The sequence below is a fragment of the Delphinus delphis genome, chromosome 2 (assembly GCF_949987515.2).
Source record: "Delphinus delphis chromosome 2, mDelDel1.2, whole genome shotgun sequence".
Lineage (NCBI taxonomy): Eukaryota > Metazoa > Chordata > Mammalia > Artiodactyla > Delphinidae > Delphinus > Delphinus delphis.
The window spans coordinates 46,741,057-46,764,063 of NC_082684.1; the positions used below are offsets into that span (position 1 = coordinate 46,741,057).

Below are 23,007 nucleotides of genomic sequence, written 5' to 3' on the forward strand. Positions count from 1 at the left end.
ATTCTATCAAACATTTAGAGAAGAGCTAACACCTATCCTTCTCAAACTCTTCCAAAATATAGCAGAGGGAGGAACACTCCCAAACTCATTCTACGAGGCCACAATCACCCTGATACCAAAACCAGACAAAGATGTCACAAAGAAAGAAAACTCCCAGTCTCACTGTATCACTGATGTACATAGATGCAAAAATCCTCAACAAAATACTAGCAAACAGAATCCAACAGCACATTAAAAGGATCATACACCACGATCAAGTGAGGTTTATCCCAGGAATGCAAGGATTCCTCAATATACACAAATAAATCAATGTGATACACCACATTAACAAACTGAAGGTGAAAAACCATATGATCATCTCAGAAGATGCAGAGAAAGCTTTTGACAAAATTCAACACCCATTTATGATAAAAACCCTCCAGAAAGTAGGCATAGATGGAACTTACCTCAACATAATAAAGGCCATATATGACAAACCCACAGCCAACATCGTTCTCAATGGTGAAAATGGAAACCATTTCCACTAAGATCAGGAACAAGAGAAGGTTGTCCACTCTCACCACTATTATTAAACATAGTTTTGGAAGTTTTAGACACAGCAATCAGAGAAGAAAAAGAAATAAAAGGAATCCAAACTGGAAAAGAAGAAGTAAAGCTGTCACTGTTTGCAGATGACATGATACTATACATAGAGAATCCTAAAGATGCTACCAGAAAATTATTAGAGATAATCAATGAATTTTGTAAAGTAGCAGGATAAAAAATTAATGCACAGAAATCTCTTGCATTCCTATACACTGATAATGAAAAATCTGAAACAGAAATTAAGGAAACACTCCCATTTACCACTGCAACCAAAAGAATAATGTACCTAGGAATAAACCTACCTAAGGAGACAAAAGACCTGTATGCAGAAAACTTTAAGACACTGATGAAAGAAATTAAAGATGATATGAACAGATGGAGAGATATATCATGTTCTTGGATTGGAAGAATCAATATTGTGAAAATGACTCTACTACCCAAAGCAATCTACAGATTCAATGCAATCCATATCAAACTACCAATGGCATTTTTCACAGAACTAGAACAAAAAATTTCACAATTTGTATGGAAACACAAAAGACCCCGAATAGCCAAAGCAATCTTGAGAAAGGAAAATGGACTGGAGGAATCAGGCTCCCTGACTTCAGACAATACTGCAAAGCTACAGTAATCAAGACAGTATGATACTAGCCCAAAAACAGAAATATAGATCAATGGAACAGGATAGAAAGCCCAGAGATAAACGCATGCACTTTATCTTTGATAAAGAAGGCAAATATACAATGGAGAAAAGACAGCCTCTTCAATAAGTGGTGCTGGGAAAACTGGACAGCTACATGTAACAGAATGAAATTAGAACGCTCCCTAACACCATACAGAAAAATAAACTCAAAATGGATTAAAGACAAAATTTAAGGCCAGACACTATAAAACTCTTAGAGGAAAACATAGGCAGAACACTCTATGACATAAATCACAGCAAGATCCTTTTTGACCCACCTCCTAGAGAAATGGAAATAAAAACAAAAATAAATGGGACCTAATGAAACTTAAAAGCTTTTGCCCAGCAAAGGGAACCATAAACAAGACGAAAAGGCAACTCTCAGAATGGGAGAAAATGTTTGCAAATGAAGCAACTGACAAAGGATTAATCTCCAAAATATACAAGCAGCTCATGCAGCTCAATATCAAAAAACCAAACAACCCAATTCAAAAATGGGCAGAAGACCTAAATAGACATTTCTCCAAACAAGATATACAGATGGCCAACAAACACGTGAAAGGATGCTGAACATCACTAATCATTAGAGAAATGCAAATCAAAACTACAGTGAGGTATCACCTCACACCAGTCAGAATGGCCATCATCAAAAAATCTAGAAACAATAAATGCTGGAGAGGGTGTGGAGAAAAGGGAACCCTCTTGCACTGCTGGTGGGAATGTAAATTGATAAAGCCACTATGGAGAACAGTATGGAGGTTCCTTAAGAAACTAAAAATAGAACTACCATACGACCAGCAATCCCACTACTGGGCATATACCCTGAGAAAACCATAATTCAAAAAGAGTCATGTACCACAATGTTCATTGAAGCTCTGTTTACAACAGCCAGGACATGGAAGCAACCTAAGTGTCCATCGACAGATGATGAATGGATCAATAAGATGTGGCACATATATACAATGGACTATTACTCAGCCATAAAAAGAAATGAAATTGAGTTATTTGTAGTGAGGTGGATGGACATAGAGTCTGTCTTACAGAGTGAAGTAAGTCAGAAAGAGAAAAACAAATACCGTACGCTAACACATATATATGGAATCTAAGAAAAAAAAAAAGTTTCTGAAGAACCTAGAGTCAGGACAGGAATAACGACACTGATGTAGAGCATGGATTTTAGGACACCCGGAGGGGGAAGGGGAAGCTGGGACCAAGTGAGAGAGCGGCATGCACATATATACACTACCAAATGTAAAACAGATATCTAGTGGGAAGCAGCAGCATAGCACAGGGAGATCAGCTTGGTGCTTTGTGTCCACCTAGAGGGGTGGGATAGGGAGGGTCAGAGGGAGATGCAAGAGGGAGGAGATATGGGGATATATGTATATGTATAGCTGATACACTTTGTTATAAAGCAGAAACTAACACCCCATTGTAAAGCAATTATACTCCAATAAAGATGTTAAAAAACAAATAAAAACCACCTAGGAATAAAAGAAAAGAAACAAACAAAAAAACCCTCCAGAAACAAGACAGCAAAAAAGAATAGAAGGGCAAGTACTCGTGGATATTTAGTTTTGTGAAATTTTTGTTTGTTATATATGTATTTCTTTGTCTCTGTATCCAGATGTCCATGTCTCTATAATTCCACGTGTGTATGATGTTCTGCTGTGTTGCAATGAAAAAGTCTAATCGTGTGTGGTGGGCAAAAGAGATTGAAAAACATGGGCTTATGGGATATGAAGTCTGAGCTCCTTAACCAGGCATATAAGGCCCTCAATGATCTAAACCCTTGATGACCCCTAACTCTCAGCACTGTCTTGTCCACTAACTTAGAACTGTTTAGGTGGTTTCACCTAAGACACCGAAATTGTTTTCTTTCTTTCATCTCTGTGCCTTTGCTCACGTTGAACCTTCTGACTGGACGGCTGATCCTACCGTCTCTTTGCCTGGACAGCTTCTACTCATGTAAGCCTCAGTTTAAAAAACATCTATTCCAGGGCTTCCCTGGTGGCGCAGTGGTTGAGAGTCTGCCTGCCGATGCAAGGGGTACGGGTTCGTGCCCTGGTCCGGGAAGATCCCACATGCCGCGGAGCGGCTGGGCCCCTGAGCCACGGCCGTTGAGCCTGTGCGTCTGGAGCCTGTGCTCCGCAACGGGAGAAGCCACAGCAGTGAGAGGCCCGCGTATCGCAAAAAGACAAAAACAAAAACAAAACATCTATTCCAGGAATCCTTCCCTGAACGCCCCAGGGTGGGCTCGGCGCCCTGCTCTGACCTGTCATAACATGCTGCAGACTTCCGTTAACAGGGTAATAATGTTGTAATGATTTATTTACGTATTCATTTCCAGCACTATACTAACTTCTTTCCGTGCTAGTACTATTTTACTCACCTTTGTATCTCAAAGGAGAAGCACAAAAACCTGGAACATACTGGCACTCAGTCAATGAATATTTGTTCAAAGAATAAAGGAGCGAAGTAGGCAAGATAAATTAATCCTCTATGCAGACAATACAAGTGCATGGCGGACTCCGGCCACTGGAGGGCGCCTTGCACCCGGGCTGGTGCGCAGGCGTGCTGGGAGGGCTGGCGCTCCCGCGGCGGCAGCGGCGGCGGTGTGGGTTGTGGTCGCGGGAAGTGAATGGTTTTACCCAGAGGGCCCTGCGCCGCCTTTCTCCGCTGGCACCGGTGCTGCTCCCTGCTCCTCCTCCCCGCTCCTCCTCCCCGGCCATGGCGTTCACGTTCGCGGCCTTCTGCTACATGCTGGCGCTGCTGCTCACCGCCGCACTCATCTTCTTCGCCATTTGGCATGTGAGTAGCCGGGGCCTGGGATAGAAGGGCGAGGTGGCGGCGCAGCCTCTTTTCGCCCCGGGCCCGTGGTCTGGGCGGCCGCGGCCCTCGGAGGTCCGCACGCCCGGGAATGGAGCCAGGCCGGGGCGGTGACGGCCGCGCGGCCAGGGCCCTGCGCGCCCTCGGTCCGCGAACCGGGGGCTGCAGGTCCAGGAGGAGCCGAGGCGTCCGGCGGCTGCCTGGCTGCGCCCGCTGTGTCCCGGCGCAGGCCGCGCGCGCTGCTACTCCTCCCTCGCCGGGTGGGGCGGCCGCGGTCCTAGCGGGCCCTGCGGGACAGCGCTTCGCTGGCCGGCGCCGCATCCCCGCGTTCCCTCGTCCCTCGGGAGGATGTCAAGGGCGCAGAGGGGCGTGCTACGTGCTGAGCCGGAATGAAGTTTGCCGAAATATTATTTAATGCAGATTGCCTTTGTTTTCTGGTGTCCACAGGAGTGTGGCCCAAATGAGGTAGTTATAACCTACTTGAGATAAATTTCCAGCTGTACTTTTCAGGCACTTGTTGGGTGCTCTTCAGGTAGAATCACCGCCCCCGCCCCCGCCCCCGGCATTGTCTCCTGGTGAACTTTGATGCCGGTTGAATTGATTACTTTGTTGACCGTTATCTCCGAACTTTCCCCCTAAATCATACTTTGACCGACCGGTTTCTCGAGAGACTTCCTAGCCACCTCTGTGTTCGGAGTAGCTTGATTTAGTAGAGGTGGTTTTAATTCGATTTTGAAAATGCTCAGAAACCTTACGCTTCTCTAGGATAATTTTTTTTTTTTTCTCTTTTACTCACATCATGTTGCAGGACAGAAGCACATCCTTACTGGCCCCTGTAAGAAACAAGTTAAGTTCCCTGTGAAATACAAGAGATTTTAAAGGATTCCTGTTTCTCTAACACAAAATTAGAAGCAGCCTTTTGGACATCAGCATTCATTAAAAATTTATCTTATTTTTGCTCTGCCCTCCATATTCTAGTACCTTCTGGAATATTGGTCTTAGTTTGAATGATTGGGTATGTTCACTCTCATGTAAATTTTCAGTCAGGTTTCATCATGCCCATAGCAGGGATATGTTGTGGAACATACAGAGGCAGAGTGATTTACGTGGTAGCAGTGTCTTGTGGGGAAAAAAAAAAAAATCTCAAATCCACTCCCTTTTGCTAAGGAGTGTAATTACATTTATAATTATTTGAAACCCAACTGCTTGTGTAGTGGGGGAATGCTTATGTAGGCTGCTCCCTCAGAATGCTTTGTCAGTAGGAACCCATAACTTGAAGAGCATTTTGGGCTCTTCTTTGGTGGAATAAAGACAATAAGTAAAGATAATTTGGGATGCAAACTAGCTCTGCCTTAGTAAGCCTCTGATGAAACTGAAATGTGTGGTTCCCTGCCATTTGTAGATGAGGATTTAATCACTTCCTGCTTGATGGGCACTCTGTTTTCTGAGCTGATGAGGATTCTTAGAAGAGAGCTGTGAATGGCTTACATTTTGAACTAGATTGTGTTTTGCTAAGAAAACCTGAACTGCACTTTAAAGAAAAAAATGGGTAATTTAAATCAATATGTATTTGGGTAATTTAAATGAATATGTGTTTGGGTGAAGTAGATGATTTTAAGTCCTGTTACAGAATTAAAAATTTGTTTGTACTCCACAGATTAGTGGAGAGCTTATACCCTTAGGGATTTCTAGTAGTTCAGAGGATTGTGCATCCTTTGGGAAAAAAGTAGAAAATTCTAAATAAAGATATAGTTTTAATTTTTCTGTTAACTATGTAACCTTCAGTTTCTCTTTTTTAACTTTTCTTTTTTTATTTTTAATTTTTTAAAAATAATTTATCTTTGACTGCATTGGGTCTTCGTTGCTGCACGTAGGCTTTCTCTAGTTGCAGCGAGCGGGGGCTACTCTCCATTGTGGTGCGCAGGCTTCTCATTACGGTGGCTTCTCTTGTTGCAGAGCATGGGTTCTAGGCACGGGGGCTCAGTAGTCATGGAGCACAGGCTTAGTTGCTCTGCAACATCTGGGATATTCCCAGACCAGGGCTTGAACCTGTGTCTCCTGCATTAGGCAGGTGGATTCTTAACCACTGCCCCACCAGGGAGGTCCCCAGTTTATTTTCTTAGGTCATTTTAAGTATCTGTCAGAAGACGCATCTGGAAATTTCAAGTATAAATTCAGAAAATCCAGTTTATGTTAATTGTTGTACGGAGGATTTTTTTATGCTGATGGTTACGTCTGTCAGTTTAGTCCTAAATCATGTGATTGATGCTTTTTGGAGAATAGAGTTGGGAGCATAGGTTTGTTTGAAAGCTAAAAATGCAGAAGTCATTCCGCAAAGATGTGCATCGAATTTGAAGGTATCCTGAATTGTGTAGTTTGCTATCTTTAGGGATTTTTGTTTATTTGTTTGTTTTGTTTTTGCACTTTTTTGGAAAACTTTGTGAATGTCCTTGTCCAGACCCACAGTCACAGAAGATTTGAAAACCACTAGTTTAAGAATCTTTTCAGAAGAGTTTTGACAACTCTAGCTTATAGCACTCAAACAGAAACCCATTCAGCAACATACGCATTAAAAGATCCTTTGAAATCACCTGAAGAAACCGTGCAGTGGGAAAAAAGTTAAAGCACAAGTTTCGTACTCTGCTAGTAAATTGGATCTTGTTATAGGGAAGTAATTGTATTTGCGATCACAGTCCTTGTCTTAAATGTTATTACTAAAATGCATTGGGAATATATCACAGCTAATGTCAGGTAATTGACTGATTATATCCATAAATAATCAGAAATTAGTATCTTCTATTTGTACATTTATATTTTTAACATTTATATGTGTTAGGGGTCATTAGCAAAGGAAAATGCCTTTTGGCGAGTTCTGTACTTTTTTTTTAAGCATAGGACTAGTTTTTCCTTTTTCCTCCCTTTCATTCAGTAAATATTTGCTTTTAATATTTATTTGGCTGCATCAGGTCTTAGTTGCGGCAGGCGGGATCTTGGTTTCGGCTTGCGGGGTCTTTCGTTGAAGCGTGTGGGCTCAGTAGTTGTGGCACATGGGCTCCAGAGCATGCAGGCTCAGTAGTTGAAGCCCGGGGCACATGGGATCTTAGTTCTCTGACCAGGGATCGAACCCGTATCCCCTGCATTGGAAGGCGGATTCTTAACCACTGGACCACCAGGGTAGTCCCATTCAGTAAATATTGATTGAACACTTATATAGGTGCCAGGCACTATTTTAAGCCCTGCGACATAGCAGTGAACACAGCAAAAACCTTTGCTCTCATGGAGCTTACATTTTAATGTTTAATTATTTTCCTTCTATTTCTACTTTCATTAAAATTTTTATTAGGCCAGGTTGGTAATTTTATAAAATTCTAGAAATTAAAAAACTCATCTTTTTATGAAGCTAACAATTTTAACAGGGTAAGCCAGTATATTAAAAGCTAGAAATATATGACTTCAGTGATTACTGGTAATATTGAGTAGCACTGTCTCACATATAAAAATACTAGTCCTAGCCCACCAGAGCAAGGGCAGATTAAATTCTTTGTCCCCTGGGCGACTGGTGCCAGCAACTAAAATAGCTCCCCCATAAATTTGGGGCGTTTGGCTTCTTACTTTGACACAAAGTGGTGTGTCACCCCTATTTGATTTTTAGTGCATTTTGACTTTGAAGTTCTGTGTTCAGTGACCTTAAATGTTAAAGCCACATTTCTTCTCAGAGTGTGGACAGAAACATTCTTGATTCTTGCTGTTTTTTTTGATGGTATGATATAAAATTTTTATTTATTTACTTATATTAAAGTATAGTTGATTTACTCTTGCCATGCATTTTATTTGTTTATTATTTATTGGCCACGCCACACGGCATGTGGGATCTTAGTTCTCCGACCAGGGATGGAACTGTGTACCCTGCAGTGGAAGCATGGAGTCTTAACCCCTGGACCGCCAGGAAAGTCCTTGCAACGCATTTTAAGTGGATGAGATCTTTCTTCCCTTATCATATTTATAACTGTTTCACTCATCACACCATGAGAAGCTGGCCTTACCTGGGCTTTACCCTTCTTCAGTCTTTAGTTTGGTGATCAAATGAAAGGACCTGCATGTGGTAGGAATATACAGAGGACATGAAAGGAGGTCAGATTGATCATTTTTGCAGTGCCCTTAAACAGGCCTGCTCTTGCCTATGTGGTGCCTTAAGGTGAATTAGAATAAGATGCCTCTTGAGGCAGAGGATTAGAAAAGTCCTCCCTCCTGAATAGCCCCTGGTGCAGAGCCCATGCCAGGGTGCTTGGCAGCAGAAGCGTGCGTGGCATTGTGCCCTCACCTGGCCTTTTGTTCTGTGCAGAAACTACAGTACTGTATGCGGTGGTCCTGGCTGTGAAGTTTAATATTCTCTTAGTGTTCCTCTATTCTGAGGCTATTTCTTGAATTTCCAAATCGAAGCAGGACCATTAAATGTATGTGTTTAGGTACAAATGGGAACAAATTGAAGCATACAAGTCCATTTCTAGTGTCCCGCTGAACACTGTGACAAGGGAGGGACATGCACAGATGATTAAAAACACTTCACCCTGAGGGGCACACAGTCTAGTGGGGGGACACAAACCTGAACTTAAATCCTCTCCTCCAGTATGAGAAATGCCAGCCTGATAGCGTTATAAAGCCTTGTTCTATGTGGAGATTAGAAAGGCGTGCAATTATTTCTGCCCAAGGGAGTTAGGGAGACCTACAGGGAGGAGTTGACATAGGAAGAATGTTTGTTTAGGATAAAGAGGAGCTTCTGTAGTTACGGCTGGGGGAAAGACTATTTCAAGCAGAGAAAATAACTTTAGTGGAGGCAGTGAAAAAATTGAGAATTGAAGGTATTTATCACAGTGATATCAGATCATTTTAATGATAACAATATACAAGTGTTTTCAGTTCTTTGAATGTGATTCTAGTTATTTATTAATTACCATATATTGAGCTTACTGTAAACTGGTACGTATAAAGTTGCTACACCTGTGCTTTTGTCCTATTAACTTTATTCAGTTATTGTTTGATGGGGCAGGTTTATTGCTGCTTTTTATTAAAGTGAGAGATCCTAACTATTTTATTTTTATTTTAGATTATAGCATTTGATGAGCTGAAGACTGATTACAAGAATCCTATAGACCAGTGTAATACCCTGAATCCTGTAAGTTATAATATAGGCTATTTCTCTAGATTTTTAAACTGTTTTTGCTTTTAACTTGATATAATTTGAAAATGGCCAGTATTCTCAGTAGCATGATAAATTTGTACTTTTTGAAGTAGGCAGAATTTTAAAAAATATTCTTTTTCCTGTCCTGCTTGACTATTCTATTATTAATCTGCTGGTGATCGTGTCAGCTGTCATACTAACATTCTTCCAATCTGCTTTTTACATTGTCGGCCAAAGACAGTTGAAAAGGTCAAAAAGATTAAAAGAGTCAAAATTGCATTAAAGGTGTGTACTTCTTTTTAGTTTAATGTTTTAATGCTACATTCATTTCATGGGGAGGGTTAGGGCATTTGTATTTGTAAACTGTTCTGTTCAGTGTGCTTGTTCATATGCCTGTTGAGGTTTATGATTTCATGAAATTTCATATTTTATGCAAATGTTTGCTTGCTGGCCCAGTCAAGTAGGGAAAGCTGTTAAATGCTCATGCATTTAAAAAAATGTTATAGCCATAGGCACTTCGATATTAAATTATTAGGTGCAGTGTTTGAAAGTTGGTTAACATGAAATGACTTTAATAGGTGAGATTATTCTTTTGTGGTAACTTACTCTGAGGTAGTCTGTAGGTGGAGTCTTTAGTACCATATCTATTTTTATCTTTGGTTTTGTCTATTCTGGAATTTATTTATTCTTTCAGCAGCTGTTTATTTAGAGCCTTTTAGGTGGATAGCTCTGTTCTCAGGCTCTGGAATTTTGCAGTAAGGCTTACCTTTGGATTCATGCTGTCAGAATTTTGTGGATAACAATTTGTATACAAATGTCTACATAGTTATTTCTAGTATATATCCACTCTAAGTTTCTAAAGCAGACCTGTCTAACACTAAGTTCTGAGCTCTTCTGGATTTAGTTATAATGTGGCCCCATTGTGCTTAGGGGTTTTATATATATATTTGACTTCATTTAGTTTACAGGAAGATTCTCCTTTAGCCTGTAGGTTTGATTTTTGCCTAACTGGTCAGAAACTGAAAGGTTTTTTGTAAGAAGGCAGTGAGTATGTCTTCAGGAAATAGAATGTAATAATTCATCTTTAAACATTACTTAATGAAGATGAAAACATGTACAGACTTTAGCTGTGTAAAATTGTAAAGCCCTAGCATGCTAGAGGGATTTTATTTAGAAAGGGTCTATAAAGTTGGTTTGCTACTTTTATCATTGTTTCCTAGATAAATAGCCATGATGGAATAGATTCCTGGTTTGTCTTTAAAGAACTGCTACAGTAAGACTTGATGTAGGTACAATTAAAAGTATTAACTTGCTGTTTCTCTACTCTTATGAAGCAAAATGTGAGCTGAATCGGCTTTTTCACTGGGAAGTAATAATGTTCACTGTAAAACATCTTAACTTACTGTTTAAACTAATTGTTACCAAGAAATTAAGAAACTGAAATTTCTCCTTTTGATGGCTATGTATTAATAGTATTCTATCTTCTTTGGCTTTTCATTACTTCAAATAACCAAATGATGATGAAGATGATAATAGCTGAAATCAGATGAGGGCTTTCCTGGGTGCCAGGCTCTGTGCTAAGCATCTTTACCTGGGTTTTTTCATTCAGTTTTCATGACAATCCTAAGAGGTGAGTATATTATACTAATGAATAGGAGAGTAAACTGAGGCTTAGTGAGGTTCAGGCACTTTGCCCAGGGTCACACAGCTAACATAGAGTCAGAATTCAAACCCAGACAGCCTGATTTTTTTAGGTTTAGATTCTTGTATTTTCCTAATTTACCATAAACTTAAGAGGGACTAATTTCATTTTAAAATATAGAGTGTGATTTTTGGCTTTTTTTTAATGGAAAGAAATTCTCACTTTGTGCTTGGGACATCCTAATGCTGCAGTGGATTGGAAGGAAGTTTCTACACCAGCACAAGCTGTGTTTTGGATAGGGTGCCGATAATTGGCTTAATAGCAGTGCATCTGACAGTTTTCCCTATTGAAAATTTGTTTTGACAATTCTGCCAAAGTATGGGGGAAGACAAATACCATTATATTTAAAAATGTGAACCTTAACTACAGAATATTATGATTTGCATGTTTAAGTACTATCGTTTCAGCCATATTTGCGTGTGGTGTTTATGGATACTAGTTTTTGTGTAAATGTGGGTTCCTAAATGGAATCATTTTGTGCCACTAATGGGGAAATTTCATCATTAAAGAATGATTGAAGAGGACTGGTCTTCATGAGAGATGCATAGTAAAAGTATCTGGACTGTTTTGCTGAGAAGGGAGGGAGTGTGGCATTTGTTTCATATTAAAACTGGTAGAGGGCTTCCCTGGTGGCGCAGTGGTTGGGAGTCCGCCTGCCGATGCAGGGGACGCTGGTTCGTGCCCCGGTCCGGGAAGATCCCATATGCCGTGGAGCGGCTGGGCCCGCGCATCCGGAGCCTGTGCTCTGCAACGGGAGAGGCCACGGCAGTGAGGGGCCCCCGTACCGCAAAAACAAAACAAAACAAGACAAAACAAAAGACTTGTAGAGTTGCAGATTATCTTTATTATCACTCTTATTAAAGAATATTGTTTAAGAGCAGTAGGGATCAAGCTTTCAAAATCATTTTCTCCCCATACCCTAGTCTGGAAAACTTGGATGATGATTTGTATTGTTAGATCACTTGGTTTTAGAGGGCCAAAATAGACTCATTATATTTTAAAGAAAACTCTTGTAATTTAAACTAGTATTATAAACAGCAGCTTTAGTGGAACTCCTAATAAAATGTAGTATATATTTTTCTTGGTTTGTCCTGCTTGTAGTCTTTGTGTTCCAAAGATTTTCCTATGGATATTTTCTTGCAGATGTTTAACTTTGATCTTAATTAAATGCTGACTTAATGGTCCATGTTATTTACATGTTTATATATATGTGCAGAGTTTATCTTGTTATTATATTACTTAAATTTGTAGAAAATATCTGGTTAGTGGTATAGATTAATTGGTTTTACTGGAATTTTATTTAAAATAGTATTAATTAAAAACTTTGCTTTACAGCTTTGAATGGGAAAAGTAATTTGGGAGTACTAGAAAATGGACTTGAATAAGTAATATATTATTTCTACAGCTATAGTTTCCCCTCAGGAAAGATCTGATGGGACAGTGCAGCACATTTGAGAAACTGGCTTTGCAGCTGTGACTTGTAGGAAGCTCTTTGGCTGAAACTTGAAATGAAAGGTTTTGGTATTTATGTTTAACAGAGTCATTAGGCTGAAATCTGTAGGATGAGAAAGATAATTTAGAGTAAAGCATGAACTCTTGGTCATTTTATAAAAAGCATTTTGCTTGAACTAATTTTTCCTCACTTAATACTACCTGCTATCAAAAGATGCATTTTGAGTTCTGAGCTCCTACTGGTCTGCTGTGTTTGTAGCCCTTCATTGGAGAAAGCAGGCTGAAAGAAATAGGAAGGCCTTGTAGGAATGGGAGCTCAGGAACCGGGAGAATTCCAATTTCATGGTTCAGATCTTAGTCTTTTCCCTCCTACATTGCAGAAAGCACATCGTTTGCATCTGTGCGTATTAATGTTCTTTCCCCCCGACTGTGCTGAGATTATTGGCTGTTGGCTTTCCATTGAAAAATTACTTTTGTGGTAATGTGATGTGGTTTGCTAAATATTGTATATGTAACATCCCTGGTTTCTGTTTAAAGGCTTAAAAACACTAATGTGTAAACTTCTAAAGGGGAGTTTTGTTTTTGTGGATTTTTTTATATCATGTTGCATGTGATCAGATATTTCATTTTTGTATTTTCATCATTCTTGAATGGTGGAAAGAAAAAATATTCTGAGTGATTAGCAGATAACTGTGTTTGAACAATCTGGGTGGTAACTTTGTATAATTTAACCTGTGGCTCTAAAAGTTTGGGTTTTAAATTTTAAGTTATATCTTATTCTTTTAGTGCAAGCTATATCCTCTGGTCAGTTGGCATATAATCCTGCTTTTGTTCAAAAGCTTAATATGGAAATAAAACTCAGTAGCATCTTTCATTTCTGATTCTAGGAAAACAGTGATTTTTCATTATTGAAACTTAGTTGCCACCTGCTTTCCAAATTAGCAGTTGACTTAATGCCAAGGCATTTTGATAACTGGCTTGTGTTTTTCTTCCAGCTTGTCCTTCCAGAGTACCTCATCCATGCTTTCTTCTGTGTCATGTTTCTTTGTGCAGCAGAGTGGCTTACACTGGGTCTCAATATGCCCCTCTTGGCATATCATATTTGGAGGTAATATTTAGATACACTTCTAATACTTTTCCTAATTAAATTTTAATTATACTATGGTTGATATGGTTATCTTACATGCTAGCCACCTAAACGAAATTAGTTAGCATTTATTTTTAAAACCACATGGATGCACAAATAACTGTGTTAATACCTCTTATGGAGCTTATGTTATTATTCTTTAAAGGGTTTTTTTTAAAAGTGAGGTATAACTTACATACGATAATGTGTGCACGTCTAAAGTGTACAGCTCAGTGGATTTTTACATATGGATACACTTGTGAAACTACCACCCAGATCAAGATATACAGCACTTCCAGCCCCCAGAAGAGTCCCTTGTGTCCCATTCCAATCAGTTAGCCCTGTACTTTCATAGGAGAACCAGTGATCTCTTGCAGCTTAGATTAGTTTTGTCCATCTTTGAACTTCATATAAATCAGATTGTACAGTGTGTGTCTAACTTCTTTCTCCATGTTTACTTTATGACTTTAAATTTGGTTATTTATAAAAGATTCATATTTCATAACTTCTAAATGTTATATCTGATCTATATAGCATTAGAGTGTTTTGTTTTAGATAGGCATGTCAAAATCTCATTGCCCTTGATTTTAGGAAATACATATGGAAGAAGTATTTAGGAGTAAAGTGGTTTCACATCTGTAACTGGCTCTGAAATGGCTCAGAAAAAAATGTACGTGTATTTAGAGAGAGAACAGAAAAGAGAAGGACAAAGCTGTGTGGTAAATGTGAACATTTGGAATATCTTGGTGAAGTGTTCTTTATGTTAAAATAAAAAGTTGAAAGAAAAAATTGTATTTCCTTTTTACAGTTATTCTTAATCTTGGATTTCTGGAAGTGTAGAGGAGACCAGATATGACTTGTTTAACCACCTTGTTCTCTGTAGGGGCTCCAGTTTTAAAATTAAGATGATAAAAGGAAAGAACTCCACCTAGAACTAAAAGTATGCTTCCCAATGTGGACCACCTCTCATTGTAACAAATATTATTTGAGAAGAAGAATGCTCCTTTCCATCCTGAAGGTTAGCTTCCATTCTGAGTGGCTAATCAACTGTGTTTATTACAGGTATATGAGTAGACCAGTGATGAGTGGACCAGGACTCTATGACCCTACAACCATCATGAATGCAGATATTCTAGCATATTGTCAGAAAGAAGGATGGTGCAAATTAGCTTTTTATCTTCTAGCATTTTTTTACTACCTATATGGGTAAGTTTAAAAAACAAAACGAAAATATGATTTCACTTTGCTGCCGGAAACATTTGCAGGCATTATGGTCTGAACACCTTAAAATCCACTTGAAGAATAACTCATGTCTTGGACGGTGGTACTGAAAACGGCACAGTGCACACCAGCAAATTCACACACATTGAATAAACTGGTACTTGTCAAGGCAGCCAACTGATGTGCAGTCAGAGGCAGAAAGTTGGGTCAGGGATGCTGCTTCCAAAGTCTCAGACAGTCAGTGAAGGACAGTCCTCATTCTCCATGGCAGAGCAAGAGGATATGGCTGTGTGCATTTGCAAAAAATTTCTGCTTGGCTTCAGTGTCTGTCTCAAGATTATGTTTAATTTTTTCTTTATCATTCTTCATAAACTGTATTTTATTTTCTGGTTTGCATGATCCGAATGGGATGGAGGAAAGAAAAGTTCTATCATATAGGATGCTGCAGTTATTTATTTTTTTAATTATTTATTTATTTTTTGGCTGCATCGGGTCTTAGTTGTGGCACACAGGATCTTCGTTATGGCACGTGGGCTTCTCTCTAGCTGTGGTGCGTGGGCTCCAAAGTGCAAGGGCTCTGTAGTTTGTGGCAAGCGGTCTCTCTATTTGAGGCACGCATGCTTAGTAGTTGTGGCGCACGCGGGCTTAGTTGCCCCAAGGCATATGGGATCTTAGTTCCCCCACCAGGGATTGAACCCGCATCCCCTGCATTGGAAGGCAGATTCTTAACCACTGGACCACCAGGGAAGTCCCGATGCTACAGTTATTGATTTTCCTCCCTTTATACAGTGATGGACTCATATCGTCATTCCTCTAGGTCAGGGTTTCTTGACCTTGGCACTGTGATATTTTGGGCAGGATAAATCTTTGTTGTGAGGAGCTGTCCTGGGCATTGTAGGATGTTTAGCAGCATCCCTGGCCTCTGCCCACTAGATGCCAGTAGCTTCCCCCGCCCCAGTCATAATAACCAGAAATGTCTCTAGATGTTTGCCAGATGCCCTCTGTGGGGCAAAATCAGCCCTGGTTGAGAGGCACTGTTCTAGGTGTACTGTAGGTGGAGGAAAACGGCTGCTTATTAAAACTGGAAATGGACACGGGCGAGTGTGGAGTTATAATTTTTCTTTAAGCTTTATAAATACATTTTCCCCATTTTTTATTGATAAATATTCAACTGGAGAGGAATTTCTACCTGATTGTCAAAATATGAATAAAATTAGTTTTATTAGATGAAATTTTGGCAGTAATTAAGTTTCTCTTCCCTCTCCTTTTTGTTACTTGAAAACTTGCTTATTTCTTGTTTACATCATACTAGTTTCCATTATGGAAAAGGGTGAAGTGCTAGACTTAAATTTATGGAAAATGTATTTTTATGATTTTAGATGTTATATTTGTGAAAATGCGTGTCCGTTAGTACACCTAGAGACGTTCATACCTGAAACAAAGATAGTGAAAAAGTTCTGAAAAGTGAAATTCCATGTGTCCTTTTAATTTCTGTTAATTTTCAGTTTTTAGTTTCTATAATAAGTGTCTGGAACAGTGCTGGCATATAGTAGGCACTTAAAACATATTTGTTGAAAGAAGGAAAATAAATGAATGCTTGAATAAATGATAAAATTGGAGATGTAGAGTTGTGGGAAAATGTTCACCAGGAGATGGTGGCACTACATCATTCATTTGTTTTAAATTGTCTATCAACACACATGCATACACACACGAATCCAGGCGGGAGGCCCAGCCAACACAGTGCCTTGATTGAGGAGAAAGAGAAGGGCAGACACCCAGTCTGGGGGTCGTATCAGCCACGAGCCCCCATAAGAGCAGCAAACTAAGTCCCAGGCCTATCGATGGAGTAGGGTATCACCCCCACCCGAAAGGCCTTTCTGAGAAGAGCCAGGGACAGCCAGCTGTCGGCAGGAGGAGAATGGAAACAATCACCCAGATTGCGAGAGCCCACAAGTCCACTCTGTCTCCATCATCTGTCCTCAGGCTGAGCACCAAGACCATTGACCCATTGGGCCCCCTCCCAGGCTGTCTGTGAACCTCTGTGAGCCCAGCCCTTACGATGAAGCCCATTGTCTGTCTTTTAAAAGCAATAGTAGGGACTTCCCTGGCAGTCCAGTGGTTAAGCCTGCGCTTCCACTGCAGGGAGCACAGGTTTGATCCCTGGTCGGGGAACTAAGATCCCACATGCCAGGCAACGGGGCCAGAAAAAAAAAAGCAATAGTAATGGATAAACATATTTAATCTGTGGTCCATCCAGACAATGGAATATTATTCAGAGATTAAAAGAAATGATCTATCAAGTCATGAAAATACATGGAAGAAACTTAAATGCATGTTGCTAAGTGAAAGAAGCCAGTCTGAAAAGGCTACAGATTGTCTGATTCCAAATATATGATATTCTGGAAAAGGCAACACTATGGAGACAGTAAAAATATCAGTGGTCACCAGGGGTTAGCAGGGAGAGAGGGATGAATAGACAGAGCACAGATAATTTTTAGGGCAGTGAAACTATTCTGTATGATACTGTAAGGGTGGGTACGTTTGCCAAGCAAATATACGTTTGTCAAAACCTGTAGAATGTACAACAGCCAGTGAACCTTAATGTAAACACTGGACTCTAGTTAATAATGATGTATCAATATTCGTTCAGTTGTAACAAGCATACCACACTAATGTAAGATGCCAGTAATAAGGGAAACTGTGTGTCTGTATGTATGTCTGTGTGCTGGTATCGGGAGGTCTATGAGAGGTCTCTTTACTTGCAGCTCAATTTTTCTGTAAACCTAACACTGCTCTTTTAAAAAGTCTATTAATTAAATAATGATAACAAAAAATAAATAGTCTATCAAGTTTGCTCACCTCCTTGCTTTGTATTTCCGTCTAGACACACATGCTTTTGAACCATGCCTCTCCCACCTTGCCCTTCATGTAGGATCAAATGGTTATTGCTTTTTATTTTGCTTGTTGGTCCCCTTTTCCTTTTTAACCTTGCTGCTATTGCCTAGAGCCTTTCTCTAATGGGAAAGTTCCTTGATTGATCATTCCTGTCTGTAAAATGGGGATAATGGTACCTACCCTACCTCCTAGGACTTAACAGAAGGCCTGGCATGAAGTGAGCCCTTGGAGATGCTCACTCCTATTCTTAGACATAGCTGTGGAGCAGTGTGCTGTTTGGATTGCTTCTCTAAGCTCTGATCCCTATTAAGCTTTCAGCTGTGCTGTTCTACTTGCTAAAATTGGAAAGGAAATAGGGGACAACTACAGCACATGCACTGAGCCAATCCTACCTTAGGCAAAAATCCATAAATGCAGATTAAAATCATACTGTGAACTTGTCATTCATCGGTCTTTCCATTTTCTGTGATGGTGTGATATCACAAACTAGTTTGCTATATAAAGCAGACTCAACTTTTTGGTGCTCTTAGTTTTTATAATTAGGAATGTTTGAGTTAATAATAGCCTTTTTCTTCTTTTCAGCATGATCTATGTTTTGGTGAGCTCTTAGAACAACACTCAGAAGAACTGGTCCAGTTAAGTGCATGCAAAAAGCCACCAAATGAAGGGATTCTATCCAGCAAGATCCTGTTTCCAAGAATAGCCTATGGAATCTGATCAGTTACTTTAAAAAATGACTCCTTATTTTTTAAATGTTTCCACATTTTTTGCTTGTGGAAAGACTGTTTTCATATGTTATACTCGGATAAAGAATTTAAATGGAATTACGTATAAATTAATATAAAATGATACCTCTGGTGTTGACAGGTTTGAACTTGCACTCCTTAAGGAACAGCCATAATCCCTTGAATGACTGCATTAATTATTGACTATCCTTAGTCCATTGGAAGCTTTTGTTTATAGAAGTTGTAGGGCTCATTTTGGTTTTATTGAAATGCCATTTAATTATAAATTAGCTGTAGATATCAGGTGCTTCTGATGAATTGAAAATATATATCTGACCTGTGGAAACTTCATGGGTTTCCTCATCTATCATGTAGGTGATTATATATGGATGCATTAAAAAAATGAGTGGGATTTTTTTCCCTTTGACTTGAAATATTATCCCTGTATATTGCATGAATGAGAGATTTCCCATATTTCCACCAGAGTAATATACTTGCTTTAATTCTTAAGCATAAGTGAACATGATACAAAAATATATGCTGACTTACTTGTGAAGAATGCATTTAAAGCTATTTTAAATGTGTTTTAATTTGTGAGAAATTACTTATTAAGAAATTGGTTATTATACTTAGTGCTCTAATCTGGTGGTAAAGATATTCTTAAGAGTTTGCAAGTACTTTAGATTTTCAAAACTGAATGAGAGAGAACATTGTATAACCGTCCTGCTGTTCCTTTAGTGCAATACAATAAAACTCTGAAATTAAGACTTATTTTCAGTGCATTGTTTTAAAGGTTACAAATAGCTATTCTTAAACTTGCTTATTCCAAATAAAGACATATCACTGTCAATTTTTTAAAAAGATAGTAGAGTATTACATTGTTTTTTTAATACCATGCTTGGATCTAAAAAGGAAGATTTTTAAATGGTTAAGCACATTACCTTCTTTTGTCACTTGACAAGATTCATAAACACTGATGGCACAGCATCATCATTTTTCTTACCAATTAAAAACAATTATTGTGAAACTTAAAATGTTTAAAATATTTTTTTCCTTTTTGAAACAGCATATTTTAAGGTAAAATGACTTATAAGTTTGGTTTTTTTGCTGCTGCTTGTAAGGCAGGTAAAATAATTATGGCTTGCATGTTTCCGTAAGCATTCTTGTGCTTTATTTGGGATGAGGAAGTTAAGGCAATTGAAAATAGTCTTAAGTGGTTCAAAGTTTCTTCAAGGATCAAAGAAAGAAAACCATAGGCAGAAATTCCACATTAATGATCAAGGGAGTTTATGGATGTGTTTGTGGAAGTCTTACTCTAAGTACCCCTTGAATTAGATGCTGTACTGTTTTATTCTCTACTAGTGAAAAAAATGCCTCTCCACCTTTGGGAGAGTGGCTGTTACTGTTTTGAGATTGGGTAATGAGGATGAATATGTTGAAGAAGAGGATGTAGAACCAGAAGAGTGAGGAGAGTCCAACCATTTCATAATGAGAGACGCTTTAAAGACCTTGTCTTTTGTAGTCTGGAGCACGCTTCGAGGGATCATCAGTTCATGTGGTAAATTGTTTACTGAGCCCTTACCAGGCACTGAAGACTCATGATCTGAGTATAAGCAATAATTCAGTTTCTAATCCACCCAGTTGTACCACCTTGCACTCATTTTTCTTTCTTGTTCACGAGAACTTTTGATCATGAGAGACTTGGCCAAGTCTTCTGTACTTCACATAGGTTTCCTGGGGCAGTTACTTTTGTATTCGTGTCAAAGCATTTTCATGAGCCCTTGCTGTCTCTCAGCAAACACCACTTTCCTTTATAAATGAACATACCTTTAATAATGTATTCCACAATACTCTCCAGGATTAATGCAAGGTTTACTGGTTGTAATTTGTGGAAGCCACCTTCTCATGCTTCAAAAATTAGATATGTAGTCCTTAGCTGATTCCTCAAAGATGACTGACAGTTGAGGTTCACCCATCTCAGTGGTAGATTGTTAGTTCCTAGGCATGTGATTTGGTACCTGGATGCTCTCATAATATCTACTCATCTTTACCTTTTCCAGTGTTTTATGAAATTAAGTCACTTACCAAGAGAAAGCAGAAATATAATATTTGCATTTGACAGTATCCCACTTGTTCTTTGCCTTGCTCTGAGTTTGCTTTGTTCCCCCCATTAATCTGGTTTGGGTGGCCCTAGCCATATTTCTATTTTTCCTGCATGCCCAGCTGAAATGTAGTTAGCCTGGCTTTGTAATCCTTTCTAGCTTTAGTCAGACTGCACCCTGTGTAGCCACAGCTGTTTATTTAGGAATTCTTTTTTCCCTTGTTACAATTACTTTTGCTATTGTGTGATTTATCTTTAAGAGTGTTCCAACTCTCTGAAACCATTAGTGTAACACACTGTGGTTTTTATCTGTATCAGCAACTCCTTGCTGTTGGTACAGATTCTCCTGCATTAAAAATCTTACGTAACAAATGTAGTCTGTTTAGCAGTTATTCTGCTTGGTAACAATACTATATCATGCCAACATGTCCTATTAGTGTTAAGGAGGTATGGGGTAGAAACTTAACTTGAATGCCTGAATCTGAATTTTATTAATAATGTTTGATGATTTTCACAGTATTTAACTGATAGTACCCACTCCCTATCCCAGGATAGAGGAGAGTTGGGTCACAGGCTGTACATAAACTGCTAATTTGTTTGAAGTTTGAATTACTTTTCATGGGAAGGGGGTAGTGATAGGAAATGACCAGATGATCCACTTTTGAGACATACCAGGTATTACTGAAGCATTTGAGAAGCCTCATGGATTACACCATGAATTGCGAGACCTACCAGTCAAGTTTAGATACCCAGGTAATGGTCTTACACAAAGCAGCAGAGTGCATTGGCAGTTTGTAGTATGTGTCTTTTAAAGCCTGTTCAGTATTTTCCAGCTTGAGGACCACTTAGGTTAATAGCTCTCATCTTCTCTGCAGATCAACAACATATTTTGAAAATATTTCAGATAATTGCATAGAAAGGAAATGAGATATAGATACACTTTGAAACTAGCAAATTATTTTCCTTGATACAACACTTCTCTTTTCCTCCAATTGTATATATTTATGAACAGTGTTCATGGAATATTATTGCCATGGTACTAAGAATGACTTCTGTGGATTTCTTCTTACACCCTGGAGGAGGGGGGCTTTCATTTCAGGTATGGCTATAGCACAGCAGCATCAAGCCCATTAAAATAATCTATTTAAAAGTTTTCATCTAAGTTACTTATTTAAAATGTGCATCTCTCAATAATCAGTTGTACAGTATAATTGGAAATCAGAAGTTCTGACAGCCGAAATATTTTAAAACAACACTCTTTTCAAAGGGGAAAGATAGTAATGTCGAATAATTTAAGCTCTTTTGTTCAAACCAGTCATTGGTCAGACCAGCAGCTAATGAGTCTCTGGCACTAGTGTTATAGCTTAGCAGATGGTTCTGAACTAATACTCTGGGGCGATGCTAAGAGAGAAGATGGGGTTCTGTTTCCGGATGTGTTGAATAGCTTTCTTAGAACAATTTTACTTTGATTAAAATTAATGGTTTTAAAGCTAAATGTCTAAAAGGAGTAAACAACTCTGCTGCTTGTTCTGCTTGTTTTTGGAAAATAGTATTAACCACCTAAGGTGATCTGGGGGATTGGAGTGAAGGTTTTACCCTACTTTAGTTTCATTGATGCACATTGTGGAAGATGTAGAGAACATCTTGACATGGAAAAGAATGAATAAGTTAACGTTCATTGTACAGTGCTTTCCTAAATTTCTTTGGTTATCATGTTCTTATATTCTGGAGAAGAAAAATGTCTTAAATAATAAATTGATGACTAGGTAGATCTTAAAACTACTAAGGGAAACACAGAATATAGTTAGCCATCTGTGCTCATGGTTTGTTAGATTTGAAATCTAAGTTAACCTTAATGGTGCTGTCCACCATCCAAAGACCTGTACACCATGTACAGCCCTTATGTCGTCCTGCCTTCTAGAGCTTGCTTGCTTGATTTTGCTTTTGTATATTTAATAAAAACTGTCTCAAATGTTTCCTTGTGTAGTTTGTGGATAACAGTTGAGTTTGTGTTGATTCTATTTCAGCAACTAACTGGCTTGTGTATGACCAGGATTCTAGCTGGTCTCTCTGTCTCCCCTCCCCCATTGTTTTGAGGGCCGTCCTGCAGATTAACCAGAGAAAATGCTTTTCCAAGAATGTTGGAATTACATGTTATTAAACTTAATTGGATAATTATATTTGAGTAGTGACATCCCATGTTTCTTTGTTATGGAATAATTGATGTTTTTCCTTATACCTAGTATTAAAATAGTTTAGTCAAGCATTTTAAATGCGGAACGCTTAACAAGCACTTGTAGTGGAAATTGAGATGCGTGCACTTTGAAAATTCAGCTGATTATTAAAGGATTTGATTAGTCCATGCCAATACTTATCTTCCATTTTCTTAAGTATTCATGAGTAAGCTATATGTTCATATTGGGAGAAAGCTAATATAAGATTTGGTAATGTCAATTTCAATGTTTAAAGTTTAATGGAATATTGTGATTTTTAAACTGTATTTGGTT

At 38.8% G+C, this 23,007-nt stretch overlaps 1 protein-coding gene across 1 annotated transcript; it reads left to right on the forward strand.

The window, feature by feature from the left end:
- Window positions 1–3,838: 3,838 nt before the first annotated feature.
- On the forward strand, window positions 3,839–22,474 carry CNIH1 (cornichon family member 1). The gene is made up of 5 exons (XM_060004542.1): window positions 3,839–4,078; window positions 9,201–9,269; window positions 13,425–13,537; window positions 14,618–14,761; window positions 18,257–22,474. The coding sequence occupies exons 1-5, from the start codon at window positions 3,998–4,000 to the stop codon at window positions 18,282–18,284; spliced, it is 435 nt and encodes a 144-aa protein (XP_059860525.1). The 5' UTR covers window positions 3,839–3,997; the 3' UTR covers window positions 18,285–22,474.
- Window positions 22,475–23,007: the final 533 nt, after the last annotated feature.